Genomic DNA, 20,708 nt, shown 5'->3' on the forward strand with positions numbered 1-20,708 from the left:
TAAGTGTCAAGTGTCTGAGGCCAGATTTGAACTCAGGTCCTCCTGAATTCAGGGCTGGTGCTTTATCCACTGTACCACCTAGCTGCCTGCAGACATAATTTGTTGATGAGACTCTACATTAAGCATTTCTAACACAGTAGAACCTGTCAGACCTTCTGCTCTGTTGGCATAGCCTTCAAGAACTCAGGGTCACCTCTAAGACATGATGAAACATCAGATTAAGGCATATGCTTTAGGCTGACTGCAGCAATATATTGCTGGGTACTCAAAAACTATTATTACATCTGTTATAAAATTTAAACCAAAGAATGCTTGTTGTACATTTATATATATATATATAGACACATTGCATGTCTATATAATCAGGCACAGTTTTGTATCAATTTTATGTATGTTTCTATGAAATATATAGTTAGAAGTTTTGAACAAATAAAGAAATCCAAAACTGAAAGCTTATAGCTTTTCATTTTGTTAGGTAGTGAATCTGAAAGTTCCTTGAAAAGATGAACTAGTTGAGCTGAAGTGAGCTCTGCTACACTAGAAACTTAGAGGGGATCTAGTGACTGTCTTTTGTGTAAGACAATAGATCTTGTGAATATTCCTCTTCCTCTCCAGGCAGCTAGCTAGTTTGGTTAACCAAAATTGTTGAGTAATTGTTCTGTGGTTGAGAACAAAATGCTGAATTAAACTGTTCCCAGCACAATAATTGTGTGATTACAGCATTTATGCTGCTGGCCAAAGGAACAGTCATTAGGTTTGGAAGACTTATCAAAACCACAAGTACAAAAAAAATGCAAATCACATGTAAATTGTCCTCTAATACCTATAGTGGCATAGAAATTCAACTAAAAGTAAACTGTGCTTCTAGTTAAAAGAGAGAAAGGTAGAAATCTTTATTGTACATTTAGTCTATATGTGAAATTAGGAGGAAAATGTTAAAAATGCATATTCTTTATTTTTTTCTTTCTATGAAGTCATTATAAAATCCCTGTCTTTTTCCTGTCGGTCTACTCAATCTCCTCAGTCTGCATCTCTTAAGTTAACTTAGACATTGTGTGTTCAATATGTATGTCTGTGAAGCTGTTGCGAATTTCCCCTTCAGAATTGTGAAGAAGAATACAACAGGTTCTTTGGGGGTAGATCAGTAAGTAAACAGTGTGTATATATATATATATATATGAAATATCTAATAATAGTCAATCACCTATAAAATTAAAGTATCATATTATTTCTCTTTTATACTTTCTAGAATTGGAAACATATGTTAACTGAACTTGGGGGTCCTTTGCTTATCAAAGCATTCACTGTTTTCAGGATATGGTATTCATAAGAACAAGGATTGTATTGTATTTATACCAGGTTTGGGGACAATCTGCATAATAACTTAAGCAGTTTGGCACTTTTTATATAGTAGCTAGAATGGTAACAGTGGTAGTACCAATAATAAAAGCAATATTCTTAATGCTAACTAATTTTTTTTTTTTTAGTGAGGCAATTGGGGTTAAGTGACTTGCCCAGGGTCACACAGCTAGTAAGTGTTAAGTGTCTGAGGTCGGATTTGAACTCAGGTACTCCTGACTCCAGGGCCGGTGCTCTATCCACTGCGCCATCTAGCTGCCCCATGCTAACTAAATATTAACTAATGGAAGAAAAGCATTTTATGAAAGAAGAACTTAAAAGAATGTAAATATAATATTCTGGCGTTTCTCCAAATCAGCTATGAATTAGGACAGAACAGCCTTATATGAAATATAAATAGGAGGCCTTTAAGGAATTTTTCTTAGTGATCTTGATTAATTTTATTATATTTTTCAAATTGGATAGTTAATGGTACAACTGAACTCTATTAAGAAATGGCTAAGGGGATAATCAGAAACAATGCAGAACAGCTGAAAGTCTGAAAAGAGGTCTTTATTATGCATTTCCCTTGACAGTAATTAGAGGCTACCCAATACTAGAAATATGTTTACCACTGAAATTTCCACTAACATTTGGTCTTAGTTTTCCTAACTCTTTGCCCATAATATTTAAGAATTTGTTAAATTTTTAAAAATAAAGTGTCTATGATAAAATCTTTAGGGCTGTTGTACCAAATTTAAGAACAGGACTAATATACACAGCCTTGCACTATTGTAGTTTTAGCCTAAAGCATATCACATATTTGCTATGTTTAAAGTGGCTTTTCAATGTATGAGATTAAGGAAACACAAAGGGGATTAATCAAAGGATTTAAGGAACATATTTAATATCTCCTAAATCTGCAAATCTTCAAGATCTAAAGGTTTTGAATTGCTTCCTACTACATGATATGAAATAACCTCTACTTTTTGTTCACTGCCCACACATTAATTAAAGCAAATATAGTAATTTTAATTATTCCAGTTGTCAAATATATACCAGGAGGAAGGTATATTTAGGAACACATGAGTACAAGTCAATAATCAAATTATATCATTTGTTAGAAAAATAGGATCAATTTCCAGGTGTTCTCAGTAAAACAAAAGTCAACAATGCTTAGTAAGAGATCATCATCCCATAAAGAAACTATTATTGTAATGAAATATTGATAGTTTTTTTTTTCTTCTCAAAGGAATGGAACGTATAGCCTGGGATGAAGACTGGGTTTAAAGGCTAAGCAAGGAGAAGAAACAAGATTAAACAGAGTAGGAGTAGTGTTCAATTTAAGAAGGATCGGGTTTATGCAGTTCAAAAACATGGCATCTAAATATAGAGAAGGATAAAATTTGTTAAAAGTGAAGACCTGTTGAATTTATTTAATGGGAGCTGGGGGCATTTAAAGCAGTCTTGGACTGATCTTCACTCCCCCTAGATTTCTCTGCTTGAATTTATTGATAAGTTGGGCATCATGTAAACAAGACCATGCCATACTAAGTAAGTAAGGCTATGAATATAATTAAAGTCATAGTTGTATTAATGCCTCAAAATGAAAAGTTATAAAAATAAGATAAAACCAGGTAAAATTAGTAATGAAAATGAGGTAAAAAGAGAGGTTAGTTAGATATTGACAGAATCAAGAATATAATAAAGTTCTTATGGGAAGTGAAAATGGTCCAAAGTCTAATGTATATATAGAGACAGCTTTCACAAAAACAATCATTTTGATGAAAGATAATAAGTATTATCATATTATTTAAATAATGCTTTACAGTTTGCAAAGGGTTTGGCAATTTGTATCTTATTTCATCCTAATAATTCTGGGAGCTGAGTCCTATTGTGATCCCCATTATACAAATGAAGAAAATTTAAAAGATGGGGTTAAGTGATTTGCCCAGGGAAATTCAGCTTGTAAGTGTTTGAGGCTGGATTTGAACCATATCTTTCTGAATCCAGGCCCAGTACTAAGTCTGCTGAGCCACCAAGAATTCTTGATCCAGAAATTTATCCATTATACTACCTAGTTGCCCAGTAAATCATTCAAATTGGGGGGGGGGGTATGAGAGAGAGAGAGAGAAAGAGAGAGAGAGAATATCACATTTAAATGAAATCAAAATAAGCTTCTAGTCAGGTGACTAGGAAATTTAAAAGTGAATTAGACATTTATCTTAACCCTATGCTCACCATGGGACTTAGAAAAAAGAGAACTGGGAAGAAATACCTTTTCAAGGTTTCCTTTTTCACCTCTGCAGTAGAGTGGAAGAAAAGGGAATAAGCATCATGATGATGATGATGAAGAAGAAGAATACCTACGATGTACCAGGCACTATACTAGGTGCTTTATAAATATTATCTCATTTGATCCTCACAACAACCTTTTAATGAAAGTACTATTATTATCACCATTTTACAGCTCAAGTAACTGAGCCATCAGAGGTTGTAACTTGCCTGTCACATAGCTACTAAGTGTCTAAATTTGAACTTATATATTCCTGAATCCAGGACCAGTGCTCTTCCTACCTAGTGTGCCACCAAGAGCTTTCCCCTAGTGTTTTCTTTGATTTATCATATGTAAAAGCTGCTTATGTTTCCATGGCATCTGAAGTGAATAGCCTTCTAGATGGAATTATCAGTCCATTTATTTTATAAAAGCTTCCCTAATGACCCATTTCCACTAATGTATAATTCTTTGTGTGGTGACAGTTCTATTCCTTACTTGGCAAAAAAAAAATAGCCTTAACTAGCCCATTCAAATTTTTTTAAATTCAATAAACTTTTATTAAGCACCTAGGCACTATGCAAGACTGGGAATGAAACAATTTCCACAACATAGACCTGGCGCCTTATTGCCCCTTCCCTTCAAAGGAACTTACAATATAATAAGTCGCATATGAAATATATACAAATAATTATGATGCAAGGTAGATTGCAATATGGATATTCTATTGATTCAGACAAAATGCTGAAAGAAAAATTGAGTGGGGGGAGATCATTTTGAGATTGGGGGATGAGAGAAGTGTCATAGGGGAAGTGGGCTCTCAATTGGGTCTTAAAAAAAGTCCTGCTCCAACTCAAGAAACCACTGGCATTTTTCTCATAAACATTAAAATTAGCCAGTTTTCCAACTGTGTAGCTGTTGTTTTGTATGGAGTAGCAATTATCTTTTTGGAAAGAGGCAAAATAATGTTCAGAGGTGGTGAATACATTTGTTGATTTTAATTTTTCATTGAGTAAATTTTATTTGGAAATGACAAACTAAGCATAGCAACTTTGATGAAGCTGGAAGAGCATAAGATTTGCAATAACATGATTTCAGTTCAAACATTGGGTCAATCCATTCCTAGCTATGAGACCTAATCTCCAACCTAATTACATTTCACCTAAACCCTTGAGGTTTCATTTTCCTTATGTGTAAAATGGAAATAATACTTTCAGTACTTGTCTCAGAGTATTGTTGAGATAAAAATATCTTATAAACCATAATATGGAGGTCAGAGAATATTAATTTTTGTATTTATACTTATCATCAATAATCTTTTAAAAATGAATATACCTAATTCTTTTAAAAACTAAGCAGGATGGCATAGTGGACAGTGGGGTGGCTTCATAATCAGAAAGATCTGCCTGGTTTCATATCCTCCCTCTTCCACATCCTAACTCTTTGACCTGGAAAATTCAGTTAATCTCTCAGTTCTCCAGACAGCCTTCTAAGTATATAAGTTTGAGAACAGTTATTGATCCACCTTGGTAGATGTACTTTCACAAGGAACTTGCTACATTTTTTAATGTGTCATAAGTGTAGATGAAACATAGAAATCCACATATATTTCCATTCAAACAGATTATTTTTAAAAAGTTAGACACTAAGAGATTAAATCCATTCCTTTATTCAAAAGACTTTTATTAAACACCTACATGTTAGACACTATGATAAATACTAGGGAGACAAAAATGAACAAGTCCCTTCCTTGAACTAGCGAAAATACACACAAGTAAATTTTATGTGTATATAGACATACATATAAATATGTATATAAATATAAATATTATACATATAAGTATGCATATATATATATAAATAAATATTTGCATATGTATACATCTATATCCATATATTTATATTTATATGTGTGTGTTTATGTATAAAGATAAACACAAGTATAAAGTAATTTCAGAGAAAAGGGCACTAATATCTGGGGTGGGTAGAGATCATGAAATGGCCCTTGAGCTGAGACACAAGGGAAACTAGTCATAAGAAGAGGTTGAGTAAATTAAGTTCATTCAACAACCTATGCAAGGCAGAAATTTCAAAAGAAAATGTCTTGCATGAGAAATGTACAGTAAGTGAAGGGGAATAATGTTTAATAAGCCAGAAGAGTATACTGGAGCCAGATTGTGAAGGGCTTTGGATGCCAAACCAAGAAGTACTTTTAAAAAATCCTAAATACAATGCTGATTGAAGCTTCTTCTGCAGGAGAGAAACATGGTCAGATTGTTGCTTTAGGAAGAGCAATTTGTCAGCTGTATAGAGGATATGGACCTACAAAAAACAAAATTAGGGAAAGCAGCTAGCTTGAATCAAGTATATTTAGAGAAGATCCACACTGGCCACAATGCAATTATGAGAACATAGAGGGATTGATAAACATAATATATGAAGGAAAGGCAAATACCAAAGGTGTGTGAAGAAAAAAAGAAAAAAAAAACCAGACCATCTTAATACAGTTTTTAAAGTCAAATGAGAACATATCAATTACTTTTAAGATATCTTCTCATCTCTCCAAGTTCTTTATGTTAGTCACCTATACATGAATCAAGTATGTCACTGATAAGAGTAATAATAATCTTCAAGAATGGACAATATCGTTACAATTTTGCAGTTAATTGAAATCAATTAAAGCGGTGTGATATAAAGCAAGACTTCTTAAACTAGGGGTTGCAACCCCACATAGGGTCACGTAGTTGGGGGGTATCATGAAAAGTTGGCAACAATAAAAGGTTATGTATAACTATTTTATATACCTATATACCCAGGGTCATGTAAAAATTTCTCAGGTGTGAAGCGTCACAAGTGGAAAAAGTTTAAGAAGCCCCGCTATAAAGGATAGAACACAGGATTTGGAATAAGATTGTTTGAGTCTTGAATTTGACATTTACTAGGGTGACCCTGGGCAACCTATTTAACCTCCTTTCTCATCTATAAAATAGTTTATAATGAATGACTTTCAAGTTGTCTTCTTTTCCATAGATCAAAATACATAATCCTATGATGCTATGCAGAGATTATAAGATCCCATTGTGCTTAGTGTTTATTAATTGTGAAAAAAAATTCATTCAGTAGAGCAAAATACTTCCTTAAGGACTCTTTTACACAAATATTACATCCACACATTAAAATCCTTTAAGATTTCCTAAAACACATAAAATTACATAATTCTGTATTTTCACCAAAGCAGTTCTTTACTGTGATATAAGAGTTCAAGTGTAGAATCCATATTGGAGAGAGATTTTCTATAGATTATTAGATTATCCATATAATATTGTGTTGTTTGCATCAAGTTCTGGTCATTGCAGAGCCGCTGAGAAGAGATCCACTCAAAAGTTTAGTTTGACTATATACACAAGAAACATCAAGTGGATAAAGAATGTTGCTTGGATTATGACACACATTTTGACACATAGAATTTGTCTGTTACATGTATATCTGGGATGGATAACAATTTTGGCCTAAAGTTAGACAGGTAGAGGCAAGCAGGTTGAATTACTTTCAGGGAATTGTAAAGTTATTTTAAGGACTCCAAGATTCCTCTGGGGAAGAACAAAGGTTCATATTTTCAATACCAATATTCAGTTGGGGTTGCTATATGGCAACGAGTCAAGGAATATTGTTTAGGAAGAATCATAACAGATAATCACACCTTGGGCAATTGAGAGACATACCGTGGGTATGAATAGGTGACAACATATAACTAATGGGGAATGTCAGAGAAGAGCACTTATAAAAGGTGTCATCAAAGAAATATTTAGTAAAACAAGAAGATGGGTTTGATTATATGGTAAGGGTAAGAGATGCCATGTTAATAGCTGTGAAAAAAATTGAAGAAGACCTCTCCTATGTTGGGTGGTGAATTCATGGGAGTCCATGAACAAGAGTCACAGAGGATGGAGAAGCAAGGATGCGGTTATAATCTGCATCATTGGAAAGTACTTACAAACCACTGAGAATACAGATCCACTTACATATGTTTAAGAAAGGAGGATGGATTGATGAGGAGAAAGATCAGAGGCAAGGAGACAATTACAATATACCCTGTCAAAGGTGATAAGGACATGGGCTCAGGGGTGGGTTTATTGGAGGAAAATATGGAAAAGATACAATCAATATTGTGACAGAATCAACAAGATTTGGAAGTTGAAGGAAAATGATACCAACAATTACCCGCGCTTTTTCATTAATTCTCAATGTCTCCCTAAATGCCTGCAAACATGCCTATGTCTCTATCCTAAAAGCAAGACAAAACAAAAATTCACTTGATCCAACAATATCCAACAATTATCATCATTTATCTCTTCTTGCCTTTGTAGCCAAACTCCTTGAGAAAACCATGTAGAATTAGTGCTTCCATTTCCTCTTCTCTTGCTTAATTTGAAACCCTCTAAAATCTGACTTCCAACCTCCTCATTCAACTGAAAGTTCTCCCTCCAAAGTTGCTAATGATTTACATTCACGTTTTTTACCCTCACCATTCATTTGATAAATATGATAACGTTGTTTTTTTTTTTACCTCATTCTTTCTCCTTGACCTCTTTGCAGGTTTCATCAATGCCAAACACCCTCGTCTGAATACTTTTTCTTCTCTAGGATTTTGATATTTCTTTTTCCCAGTTCTTCTATCTTCCCCCTCATTCTTTATCATCTATGTTGGGTCTTCTTACAGATGATATCCATTGACTGTGGATTTACTCGATACCCTTCTTTTTTTCCCTCTAGAATATCACATTTGGTAATCTCATCAGTTCCCATGGGTTTAATCATCATATGAACTGATGATTCTCAGATCTATTTTTCCAGCCCCAACTCCTCTCCTAATTTCCAGTCCTACAGCTCCAACTTCCTATTGGACATCTCAAGCTAGATGTCCCATATTTATCCTAAACTCAACATTTCCAAAATAGAATCGTTCTCCAACTCTACCCTGAATTTACCTGTTATTGTTGAGGGCATCATCATCCTCTCAGTAAACCAGGCTCATAATCTCAACATGTCATCTTTAAATTATCACTAAGAATCACTGCACATATCCAGTCTGTTGCTAGGTCTTGTCATTTCTACCTTCATAGCATCTTTCATACAGTTACTTTCTGTCCATTCACATTGTTATCACTCTGGTACATTCCCTGATCACTTCAAACCTAGATTTTTGTAAGGGCCTTCTGGTTAGTTTCTCTGTCCCAAGTCTCTCCCCACTCCAATCCAACCTCTATTCAGCTACCAAAGTGATCTTTCTAAAGCAAAAGTTCGACCATGTCACTGGCCTACTCAGTCAAGTCTAGTGTCTCTTTTTAAAACTCCAGGATAGAAAATAAAATCCTCCATTTTGGCTTTTAAAGCCCTTCACAGACTGCTCCTTCCTAATTTTCCACTCTTCTAACACTTTACTTTGTTCCATTTAATATACAATCCAGCAACATTGGCCTACTTGCTTTTCCTGGTACATGATACACCATATTCTGGTTTTGTACCTCATTGCTGGATGTCCCTCATGCTAGAATCCATCTCCTGAATTCTAGGACTTCCTTCAGAATTCAGCTCAAATCCTCTTGCAAGTTAAGTGTGATGTCACTACCAAAGAAACCAATATGCATAGCTTCTGTGAATATGGAGGTGATAGTCCCACAGTACTCTGTCTTTGTCACACTGTTTCTGTTGTAATGTGGCCAGTTTTGAGTGCCATGCTAAGGAAAGACTTTACTAAGGTGGAGATCATTCAAAGAAAGGTAACTAGATAGATTAGGGTAAAACCAGGAGAATGGGTACAAATTTTTTAGGAACAAATTTAGGTTCGATATCAGGAAAACCTTCTTAATAATTAAATATATCTATAAGTAGAATGGATTGCTTGAGAATGTAATGAGTTCCTCTGCACTGGCAATCAGCAAGCAAAATCTGTATGCCCACTTGTTAGGTATATTAAAGTAGGGATTCTTTTCAAATAATGGTTGGACTAGATGACTGTTTGTGTTCCCTTCTAACTCTAATATTCTAGGAATCTAAGTCTAATATGAATCCAAGTTTATGAATTTTAGTGAAAGAAATAAATAATGAGGGACCACCAACAGAAATATGGAAATTAATAAGAGGGTGAGGTTAGTGGGAAAGATAATGAATTCTATTTTTAACATGTTGAGTTTTAGATATCTTTGGGACATTTGAGACATATCTTTTTAATTTTCTTTTCTTATTAACTTAACAATCATCAACATGCACAAATATTTCAAGATATATGGAATGGGAAAGGATTTTATTACAAATTGTGAACTTGTTACATGATTTTTAAAAGAAATATGTTATTTAATAATAATAATAATGAAAGCTCACATTTATATAGCATTTACTATGCATCAGGTACTGTGCTAAGTGCTTTCCAATTATTATTTCAATAACAAGCCTGATAGGTAGCTGCTATTATCCCCATTTTACAAATGGAGAAATTGAGGCAAACAGATGTTCAGTAACTTTCCCAGTGTCAGACAGCTAGTAAGTGTATGTCTAACAAGTCTATTTCTGTTTCCTTCTGTACTTTTTTCTTTTAATATTTTATTGAGACTATTTCAAGTCATCTATTCCCCACTCATGATCCTTCTCAACTCTCTCTAAGAAAAAAACTGTCCTTTGTAATAAACATGTAAAAGTAAGCAAAATAAATCAAAATATTAAACATATTTGAGAATTTATATTTCATTCTCTGGATCTAGTACACACAGTCTTCCTGTACTCTGGCTTCCAATTTCTTGACCCTTCAATTCTCTCCCTAGCCATTTCTCCTACACTAGCCATTCTCTCTTCTCTCCATCTTGACTCTGGTGAACAAATTCAACTCTACCCTGTCCTCTTCTCTTGAATCCCTCACCCCCTTTATCATATTACTGATTATGCCCAGCCAACCCTCAGCCTTGGATCATTCTCACTATTTGTCACCTTCTTATCTACACATAGCCTGCTTAATGATGGTGGAGAAAATCACACAACTGTTATTATTACTTAGTCCACTACAAATGTATGTTATATAACCTTAACTGGGCCCTCAGTGTTGCTAAGCAATCCTACTATATCTCCCTTATCAAGTCACTATCCCTCTTCAAACCTCCCGTGGGTCCACCTCTCCTTTTTCTCTCATACTTTCATACTTCTCTTGCCTCATACTTTACAGGGAAAATTGATGCTTTTGGCTATGAATGCTCTTTCCCCCTCTTCTTCATTTCTTATCACTCAGGTGCCTTCTGCTACTTTTTCTTCCTCCATCCTTGACACACATGATGAAATGGATTTATTCTTTACTGAACCCTATTACCTGTTCAAGTGATCCCATTTCAACCCATCTCCTCCATCAGATTGCCTTCTCTGTCATCCCCACTCTTTCATTTATTTCTAATGTCTCTCTTTATACTGATTTCTTTCTTACCACATACAACATGCCTAACATTCCTATGTCTCCCCTATCTTGAAAAAAAAAAAACTCACTTGTTTCTTCTATCCCTGCCACCTATTGTCCTGTATCTCTTCTGCCTTTTGGAGCTAAATTCCTTAAAGCAGCCATCTATAATATATGCCTCCACTTTCTCTCCTCTCACTCTTTTCTTAATGCCTTCCAATCTGACATCTGACTATCACTCCATCAATACTGCTCTCTCTAAAGTTATTAATGATCTCTTAGTTGCCACATACAATGGCCTTTTCTAAATCCTCATTCTCCTTCACTTTTCTGCAGCCTTTGACATTGTTGATCACTCTCTCCACCTTGATACTCTCTTCTCTGCAGGTTGTTGAAATACTTGACTCTCCTCCTACCTACCCTTGCTGGATCATCCTCCATATCATGCTTTACTCTTCTCCTTTTATACTTCACTTTGTGATTTCATCAGCTCTCCTGGATTTAATTTCAACCATTATCCTGATAATTCTCAGTGTTACCTTTCCTGCCTCAATCTCTAAGATGATCTCTAATCTCACATTTCCAAGAGCCTTTCAGACATCTCTAACTAGATGTCCAGTAGACAGCTTAAACTCAATATGTCCAAAACAGAATTCATTATCTTTCCCCTAAACCCTACCCCCGTCCTACCTTCCCTGTTACTGCAGAGAGAAACAACGTTCTCATATTTTCTCAGGCTTCCAATTTAGGAACCATGTTGGATCCCTCACTGTTTTTTACTCTCCATATTCAAACTGTTGCCAAGGCCTGCCAATTTCACCTTTGCACCATCTCCCAAATACCATCCCCATCTCTCCTCTGTTACTACTCCAACCCTAGTGCAAGCCTTCAACAGCTCATTCCTTGATTATTATAAGATCCTGTTTGTGGGTCTGGCTGTGGCTTTTTTGGGGCATATGTCTAATAATAATTTTATTAGATCAAAGAGTATGTACAGTTCAACAACTTTAGAGTTTCAAATTCCAATTCAAACTTTATAGTTTAAAATTATTTTCCAGAAGAGTTTTCTTAAGTTATAACTCCATCAGTAGTACAGTAGTGTACCTATCTGGTCACAGTTCCTCCATCTACTATTATTTTTCTCTTTGTTTCCAATCTAATGAGCATGACATATAATATTCAGAAATTTAAAAAAATTGTCTCATTATTACTGATTTGGAGAATTCTTCCATATAGTTATTGATAGCTTGTATTTCTTCATTTGAAAATTGATTATTCTTATCCTTTGACTATATATTTTTAGGAGGATGGTATAGGTAGAGATAAATACATAGATACACACATAAATCCTTTTCCTTGTATAATAGAACTATCAGATAAAGATGCTATGAAAATTTTCTCCATATATTTATTTTCCTCCTGATTCTAACTCCATTCATTTTCCTTATGCAAAATTGTTTTATACAATCAATATTGTGCGTTTTATATCAATAAACAAAATATTTTAGGATCATCCCTATACCTGCTTATATAAGAATCCTTCCCCCTAGACATAGCAAACATTCATGATGTCATATAATTCATAAAAGGAAGATATCTACTGCCTTTGTCCTCTGGATGTTTTATTTTTTAAAATGTTATAACATGATTTTGTATATTTTGGTCATATATCCATTAGAATGGTATATGATGTCAAATGTTGTTCTAGACTGCTTTCCTGTTTTCCTATAAGGTTTTTTTTTTTTAATAGAGAGTCGTTACTCTAGTATTTGATGATCTTCATTTTATTACTATGCTACTACATTCACTTGCTTCTGGGTATTTTTTAACCTAATCAGTTCCGTCAATCAACTCTTCTATTTTTTAAAACCACTTCCAAATAGTTTTGATAATTGGTGCTTTATGATATAATATGATTTGAGAACTGGTACTGCTACTCCATTTCGTTCCTATTTTTTCATTATTTCCATTAAGATTCTTAAACTCTTATTCTTCCAGCTTTATTTTGTTATTCTTTTACTTAGCTTAAAAGAAATAAATCCTCAGTAGTTTGATGAATATGGAACTAAATCTGCAAATTAATTTAGATAGTATTGTCTTTTTATTATTATTTTAGCACAGTCCAATCATGAACAATTAATGTCCCTCTAATTACATAATTACCTTTATTCTGTTAAAGGTATTTCATTTGTTGTCATTCAGTCATGTCCAACTCTTCATGACTGTGTGGACCATACTGTTCATGGGATTTTCTTGTCAAAGTGGAGTGGTTTATCATTTCCTTCTCCAGTAGATTAAGGCAAACAGAGGTTTAGTAACTTGCCCAGGGCCACATAGCTAGTAAGTGTCTGAAGCCAGATTTCAACTCAGGTTTTCCTGATGCCAGACCCAGTGCTCTATCCACTGAACTAACTAGCTATGTTGAATTCATATAATTCCCAAGGATACCTTAATACAAAACTCCCAAGTATTTTAGACATTCGAAGTGTACAATGTTTCATCAATATCATAAATTAGACTAGCAAACAGAAGCTCAAAACAATAACATGGTACATGGGAAAACTATTAGAGGTGGATTTTGTAATAAAATTATTTGGATAATCTATTCCTAAAACTGAGTATCTGCAGCATATTGTACTTTGCTTAGTATATTTTTCCTCTGCTTATTTATAACTGACATGGTACCATGTGACATAAAACAATGTGAATTTTTGCCAACACAGAAAAAAAAGCAATTGTGGGAGTAGGCAACTGAACATGCATGAATCAAGTTACTTTATTGTTTAAAAAAGATAAAAAAGAAAATCACGTATATTTATGGAAAAATGGGAATTTGTAATAAAGAATATTTTTTGTTCAAGCAACAGCTGTAGTAAGTTTTGTTTTCAAGAAATTAAAGAAATCTCAACCATAAAGTAATGCCTCAAGCTTCAGAGATTATGATCAATACCCTTGTTATCCTTCAGGGAATGTTTTGCAGCTAATACTCTCAAAAACAGGTGCTATTTATGACTGGTGTAATACCCCCAAAGATTTTAGTTTCCTTTAGCAAAGAAAACATCTGTCTGTTCCCCAACAATTATTCTCTTGGTAAAGAGTCACCCTGTCTTGTCACCCTAAATAATTATCCTATCATCTTAGAACACAGAGATTACACTGAATTACAGTAAACAAATGTCACTGCATTTTAATATAGTTATTTTTTTCATTATTCTGTTGGTTGAAATTAGACAAATTGAGTTCTACTTATTAAAAAAGTATGTTAGATAAGAAAATGCCAAATATGTAAGAATCATTCATTTTTTTAAAATAGCATGTTTATTGGGAAAATGTGTAAATCAATTGTTTATGGCATTTAAAATATACTTCAATGCTTTAAAATTGAAAAGGAAGACTTAATTCTATATCATTTTTAAATGGTTATATCCTAGCAACAATGCTAACAAACACATCATGTAAAAGTTAAAATGCAGTAGTGAAATGATCCATATAAAGGAAGAGTCAGTGACCATATAATATTTCAGTTTCTATTATATCTGGTAGCAATCTAGTTAAAAAGAAATGACAGTTGCCCTGAAGGAAATAAAGTGGAGATATTATTGTAGTAGTAGTTTGGAAGGAAAATTGCACTGTGTTTTGACTGGATTATTTCTAAATCCTTGCAAACTATTCTCATGTCTCTGCAGTGCTACTTCTCCCCTCCTCCCCCTTTATACAAATTGAGTTTATATCGTCTAAACTCATAGGGCCCAGGGGCCCTTTTGTGGCAGGGAGGAGGAAAAGAGGAATTAGAAAAAGAAAATATGACAGACAGTTTTGAGGGAAAAAAGGGTAATTTTCCTTGTGGGTCTATTCCTAAACGGGAGTCCTTCCATGCAATATTTTGCTTCTGTTGAGCAGTCAGTCAGAATCAAGTGTAGGATTTTGCTGGATTGTGGGCTTTGGCACTGACAGGTTTTATTTTGGAGGGGATAGAGCACAGGGAGGTAGAATGTGGGGAGGTTGGTATTTTAGCTATATCAGCCCTGAAGGCAGAGTTAGCACTTGCAATGGGACAAAAGTATTCACAGTCATCAGAGAACTTTGCAGTCAGCTTCAATAACATCATTCCTTTTTTCTGCTTTTTTTTCTGCTTTTTTTTTTTTTGGCAGCCAAGCTCTTAGTAGAACCATCTGTCTTTCTATTAGTATTTTTGAGTCCTGTTTTGAAGCCACTTTGCTTGGCAAAGTCACTTTCATCCTTGGAAACGATTTTTAAAAAAGTTCTGTGGCTCTTTGCCGAAGAAGAGTACTATGTAAAAATCCACATGGCTGTTCATTTTTGTTCTGAAAGAATATGGCTACTTTGTCTTTGTCTTGAATCAAATAAAGCAAGAGGTGGGACAAGCAGAGTACTGAGAGGTGCGGATCAAATTTTAAGCAGCAAATTTCAAAACAATATCATGTTCATTTTTATATGCTTTTAGTGCTATATAAATGCTTTCTCAATGATATTTTTTCAACTATTCTAGTAGATTAATTGGAAGGGAAATTACTTTTCTAGTTAATTTTAATACCATTTTTTCTAAGAATGAATCAACCAACTGATAAATGTGCCTTACCTTTTCCATTAAATATGAAATAACAGATCATTAGTGGTCATTGAAGATCCCATGACACTTTTTTTCTAATAGGGGGAGTTAGCATCCTGATCCTGGCTTAACTCCAGTTTGGGTAATTATATATTGCCTACCTAAACTCCCTTTGTGATTTCATTTGGATATTATATTCTCCATTTTCTGGCTGAAACTGCTGTGTAATGTTGCTATGTGCTTTTAAACAGCTGCCTCGTTTCCTACTGAAGGTGGCTGAATTTCAGCTGTGGGTGAGCTGATCCCCATGGACGGCATGTGTATGAATGCTATAGCACTCAAAAGACTAAATACTTTAGAAAAGTTTGCAAAAGTTTTACCTTTAACTATTTTTAATTGTTTCAAGCTGAATTAAAATTACCTCCTGTTAACTGAAGATTTGTAAATTTAGTCTCAGTGCAATTTTCTATTTGGAAGGCAAGGTGATAATCTTTACCTTTCTTTCCTCACAACCACTTTCTAAGAAGAAATATTTCATAATAGAAAAATAAAGAAAATGTGACTTCTATTTACTCATAAAGATTTTGGTTTTTTACATGTGAATTTATATTGGTGCATTGTGTTATACAGTAGGTTTCTAAAGTGTAAAGATCATATACTGTGCATCTTGAAGAATTATAAGTACTATGCATTAATGCTAAAAATGATCATGTTATAGTTTTTTAAATGAAAAACTCTAATTAATTTTGAATTTTTCTAACTTCAAGGGAAATGATTCTCTCCTTACATTAAGAAAGCTAACTATAACCTTTCTTTAGTTGAAAACATTTTAAATATATATATTTTGTCTTAATAAGAAGTCTTGAAGGAGATTTCATTTTATTGTGCTTATTTATCTGAAAATTGAATGTTAGGTAAGATTTGAGAAAAGGGGGAAGCTCTGCAGAAGTAACAATGCAAATTACTCTGATGAATCACCAATAATTGTATGTGTATTGAATTTTCCTAGATATATAAGAAAATCTTTTGCACTGTTTCCATGTGTTTTAAAATAACTCCTATTTTCCTTACTTTAAAGGCATATAATTTTTAGCATCGATTAACTGAAAATAAGTTAGCTTAAACAACTTATATATGTACATATACATTTAAATGTACACATACATATTTTTTTTAAATGTGGACATGTGTTTTTGATACATTTAATGCTATTTTATATAGCATTCACAGAAGTCTGATATCAGAAGGGATATTAGTCCCCCTCCACTATATATTTTTCAGACTTAGTATTATGTTTAAGAATGACACGTTTTCAGAAAGATGTTGACTAAACTACATCCAGAGACAGACAATAAGGATGGTGAGGTGTTTGGAAGTCTGCAACATGTCATATGAAAAAGAGTTGGGTTGTTTAGCTTGGAAAAGAGAAGACTAAGTGTTGACATGACAACTGTCCCCACATGACAACCATCCCCACTGCATGTAGGGCTGTGATTTGGAAGAAAAATTATACTTACCCTATGTTCCTTCAGAGAATAGAACTAGGAACAAGTAATTGATTTATTCATTAAACAACCATTTATTAAATTTTCACCATATGCAGAGCACTGTGCTAGGCACTGGAAGAGATGCCAAGATGATTATGCTTTTTTTAATGTAGAATTTAAAATATAGTAGTAGGTAGAAGTTTTAGGATAATAATCCTTCCTTACCTCAGCAAAGGAAGACCTTTCAAATAATTAGAGCATTACAACAATAGACAGGCTGCCTTGCAAAGGAGTGAACCCACTGGATATGTAGAAGTTGGTGGGAAATTGAACTATGTGGCTTCCAAAGTCATGTCTAAGTCTCATATCCTATTATTCTTTAATTAAGGTGATTTCATAGTTTATACCTCCAGTGAGAAGTCCCTATATTTTAAATGGACTGAACCCCTTCATTCTCCTTAAAGGAAAAAAAAATTCTCCCTTTGATTCGTTTTCTCATGTTCAGCAGGTTCAAGGTCAGCTGCCTCCATTAATGATTCCAGTATTCCCTCCAGACCAGCGAACACTGGCAGCAGCTGCCCAGCAAGGCTTCCTCCTTCCTCCAGGCTTCAGCTACAAGGCAGGATGTAGTAAGTACTGTTGATTTTCCATTTGGGAGTGGGCGGAGGGTGGGTTCAGGCCATTTGCTATTAATGCCCCACCAAGAAGTGAGCTCAGAGATATATCACATTTATTTTAGAAAGGATACATTAGTAGGGTGTGGAAAGGAATTTAAGTTAATATTAAATACAGCACACACAAATAGTATATGTTTTATTGAAGGGGAGATTTATACTGTGTTGTCTATTTTCACACATCTCTTTGAGTGTTCAACTAGAACTCATCAGTATGTTTTCAAATTATTGATGGTTTTTAATTTTTTTTAAAGAGAAATATGGCTTCACGTACACACTGTACAATATAAGCACATGCTATACAATATTCTCTATTTTCTAAGCAGTCTGAGTTGTATAACCTGAAGTCATTTTGGGGATAAAAACATAGTTCTGGAATTTGAAATATTGACATCAAAATTATATAGTGGAAAACATGCCTTGATGGAACAAAATGCATAGTTCAAAATTTAAAATGTGGCCAAACTGTTTAAACTGAATTTAATTTCACTAAAATGTGATGACTAGTCCAAACAGTATAGAAAAATAATGCATTTATAATCATCCTTATGCAGAATCCTTATGAAAATAGATATGACATATACCTTTTTAAAATTTAGAATTGGGGCAGCTAGGTGGCACAGTAGATAAGGCACCAGTCTTGGATTCAGGAGGACCTGAGTTCAAACCCAGCCTCAGACACTTACTAGCTGTGTGACCCTGGGCAAGTCACTTAACCCCCATTGCCCTGGGAAAAAAAAGAAAAAAATAAACTTAGAATAAAAAGAATTCAAGAAATTCATCTATGGGAATAAGGTGTTGCCTTATCATCTTTCTACCTATTTCTTAAGTGGGGGGGGGTTGTTCATGCCTTCTAGAAGGAAATGGGGGTCTTGGCTTTGGCAAGGAGAATAAAAGAATGAAAAAAAGCATTCATTAAATGCTGACTATATGCCAACCACTATGTAAAAAGCTAGAGATACAGAGTGAAAAGCAAGACAGTACCTGCTTTCAAGGTACTCACATTCTAATTAGGGGAGATAACACATATAGCAAGGTTTAGCTACAAGTCAAAAGGAAAAGCCTGGTGGCCCTTAGTACATAGCAACTGGGTGGAAGACAATATCTAGAAATACTTGGGGTGAAATGGCAATACTCTGGGGTCTGGTAAACATAGCATCTGGGCAGATGGTAAGACCTAGTGAACCTCTTCTGTTAGCCTTTATGGTGTACATAGAATTTAGGTCAATACTAACTTCAAATTTGGTATTAATGCAGATTCCTATCAGTCAATGTTTCTGTGTTTCCATGTCTCCTACTTATCATTTCTTCATGTTCTTCAAAAGCTTTCCAGTATTTTTACAAACATGTTATTTTTCTAGTTTTTTTTAATGTTACTGTGTTACTGTTTCTATATTCCTATCACTTCAAAGAAATACAGTGTAGGTGTCAGAAAAAAAATTAACAAATCATTTTGGTGTTAGTGAATTTTAGTACTGCTGTGCCTATGTACTTATGTTTTCTCATAACCGTTTTCCAATGTTCCCAATCTAGTGTGGATTATGGTTACCCCTAAATTTGTCTAACATTATAATCTGCACAGTGAACCACTAATTGGTTTATAAATCCCTGAATTTTTTCTGTGATAATAAAGTATTGTGAAAATCAAGGCACTAAATAGAGGGCTAAACTTGAAACCTCAAAGATAAGCCTTTTCTCAGCTTTAGCTATATAACCTTGGGCAAGTCACTTAATCTCTCCATGCCCCAGGCAACTTTCTAAAACTATCAATTACCAGGGAATTGCTGATCTGGACTTGTGGAGGGAGTCCACTGGGGAAGTTCTACACCAAGGTAAAATCACAGATCTGGACCTCTACCCCTTTGCTCCTCCAAATACAATTTCTATTCTATTGTTTTATAAAAGGCAATTTTAAAATGTTTTTCTAAGGAGTTAATATTTACTTTTAATACTGATTATTGTTACCCATTGTGTTTTGGTAACTATGAAATGATTGTTTAAACCATCAATCATGTCAATCAGTAGTAGCAATATTTGCATGCTGACTCATTTGGTTCTTCCAGTGGTTTTCTTTTTTAAAATAACTAAATCCCATTATGGAAAACTACCCTAAGGAGAAAACCTTACCAAATATGAATGCTCACATAGCGAGTGGCCTGGAAAAGGTCAAGAACACTTCTACGTCCTTCCTATTAGACAGATTTAATTTTTTTCCGTGTCAATGCAGTGTGACTTTTTTTTTCCTGCATAAAAATTGTTAGTATGTTAAGCATATGATCTTCATATGGTACCTTCAGTACTTAAAATTTCAAGTAATATACTGTCTTTTTTGTAACCTTGGAAATCAAACAGAATAGAGTCTCTGCTGCTCCTGGCAAGCTAGGTATTAGTAGCATGCCAAAGTCTAGAACTGAGCAGAAGCCAGTAGAAAAAGGAAGCTCTGCCCTTGTTGATTCCCTGGCACATCTGACTTGGTTTGAATGAGAAGCTGAGTTGAAGTGAAAAGTAGTTAAGAATTCTCTTTAATCACATTATACATAAAGAATTGGATGGGAAAGAATAAAAAGATAAATGGTAATCTATCCTATTTTATACCTAGACCTTATGCAAGATGTGTAGCATTTCCTATTGATAATTGCTTTAATTACTGGTAATACTGACTGGTTTTCAGGATAAGTGATACCAACAGAATTTTTAATGTTATTGCCAAACTCCTGACAAGCATGTATCCATAGTTTAAGCATACTTTTAATAAAATCTAAGTAGGGAAGAATATGGAGGATAAAAGCATTGGAATACAAGTTCAGAGACAGGTTCAGGTCCCATTTCTGCCATTATTTGTGTGACATGGGGAAATCATTTAACATCTCTGAAATTTAGTTTCCTCTTCTATAAAATGGGAATAATGAGACTTCTTATTCCTACCTAT

The 20,708-nt window shown here is 34.2% G+C and overlaps 1 protein-coding gene across 5 annotated transcripts in view; it reads left to right on the forward strand.

The window, feature by feature from the left end:
- Positions 1-20,708, forward strand: part of SOX5 (SRY-box transcription factor 5) — a 503,326-nt gene that overhangs the window by 327,609 nt on the left and 155,009 nt on the right. For 3 of the 5 annotated variants that reach the window (XM_043968274.1, XM_043968272.1, XM_043968275.1), the window contains exon 7: positions 17,611-17,734. In XM_043968274.1, coding sequence (XP_043824209.1) covers positions 17,611-17,734 — 124 coding nt within the window. The remainder of the gene's footprint in view (positions 1-17,610; positions 17,735-20,708) is intronic. The other 2 variants (XM_043968273.1, XM_043968276.1) reach the window with 1 other exon arrangement.

Source organism: Dromiciops gliroides, chromosome 5, assembly GCF_019393635.1.
Source record: "Dromiciops gliroides isolate mDroGli1 chromosome 5, mDroGli1.pri, whole genome shotgun sequence".
Classification (NCBI taxonomy): Eukaryota; Metazoa; Chordata; class Mammalia; order Microbiotheria; family Microbiotheriidae; genus Dromiciops; species Dromiciops gliroides.